This window comes from Aplysia californica, unplaced genomic scaffold (genome assembly GCF_000002075.1).
Source record: "Aplysia californica isolate F4 #8 unplaced genomic scaffold, AplCal3.0 scaffold00337, whole genome shotgun sequence".
Taxonomy (NCBI): domain Eukaryota; kingdom Metazoa; phylum Mollusca; class Gastropoda; order Aplysiida; family Aplysiidae; genus Aplysia; species Aplysia californica.
The window spans coordinates 201,172-202,148 of NW_004797607.1; the positions used below are offsets into that span (position 1 = coordinate 201,172).

A 977-nucleotide genomic window follows, 5' to 3' on the forward strand; every position below is an offset into this window, starting at 1 on the left:
CGAACTCCTGGTGTCTTCCTGTCTCCTGTCGTGTCGAGAGCCACAAATCTCTCCCCTTCTAGTTTGTTAAGTCTTGTACCCTTCTTCTCTGCTTCATCGCGTCGTTGTGTGTTAGTTATGTGTGATATTCGCTGTAGTATTACACCCCCCCCTCCTTTCACAGGCTCACACACGCACACGCTTTTTGCCTTTTTTGTCAAGCATTATTCTTTCCTCCCCCTGCATGAAACTCCCTGCTGGTAGCCTCTCTAATCTCCGGCTCTTATATTATAACCTAATTGTGTTGCAAGTGCCGTAAAACTCTTACTCCTCCTTCTTTTCTTTATAATGTTACTCTCCAGTAGAACCTCTAGTCTTCTGCAGTTATATTACTTATCTGCCGTCAAAGTCGCACTAAAACTTTAAAATTAGACTGATCGATCCGTTAACGGTCTTCTCTTGTATTATGTTTCCAGATTTCGGACGTGGTGGTGCCTGGTCAAGAAGACATCTCCGCCAAGGAGGCTCTGCTGCTATGGAGCCGGAGGACCGTGGAGGGGTACCCGGGGGTCAAGATCCGGGACTTCTCTTCCTCCTGGAGAGACGGAAAAGCTTTTCTCTCTATCCTTCACAGAAACAGGTGAGTAAGATATACGCTTTCAGTTAAACCTGCTCCAATGCCCACCTGTCCAAGACATTCATCTGTACTAATGGGCACCTGTCCAAGACAATCACGCCACCTGTCCTCTCTCTCCCTCCCTCCCCCCTCTCTCTCACCCCTCCCCCCTCTCTCTTTCTGTCTCTCTCTCTCTCTCTCTCTCTCTCTCTCTCTCTCTCTCTCTCTCTCTCTCTCTCTCCTCTCTCTCTCTCTCTCTCTCTCTCTCTCTATCTCTCTACTTCTCTTCCTGTTTGTCTCAGCGCATGTACATCCATTCATCCATCCATCCGTCCATCTATTCATCTACCTACCTACCTACCTACCTACCTACCTACCTACC

The 977-nt window shown here is 48.1% G+C and overlaps 1 protein-coding gene across 1 annotated transcript in view; it reads left to right on the forward strand.

Annotated features, from left to right (window-relative positions):
* The window catches only part of LOC101864076, a gene marked incomplete in the record, with an annotated part of 143,197 nt that overhangs the window by 12,937 nt on the left and 129,283 nt on the right, over nt 1–977 (forward strand). The window contains 1 exon segment of the mRNA XM_035970909.1: nt 456–619. Within this exon segment, the coding sequence (XP_035826802.1) occupies nt 456–619 (164 nt within the window).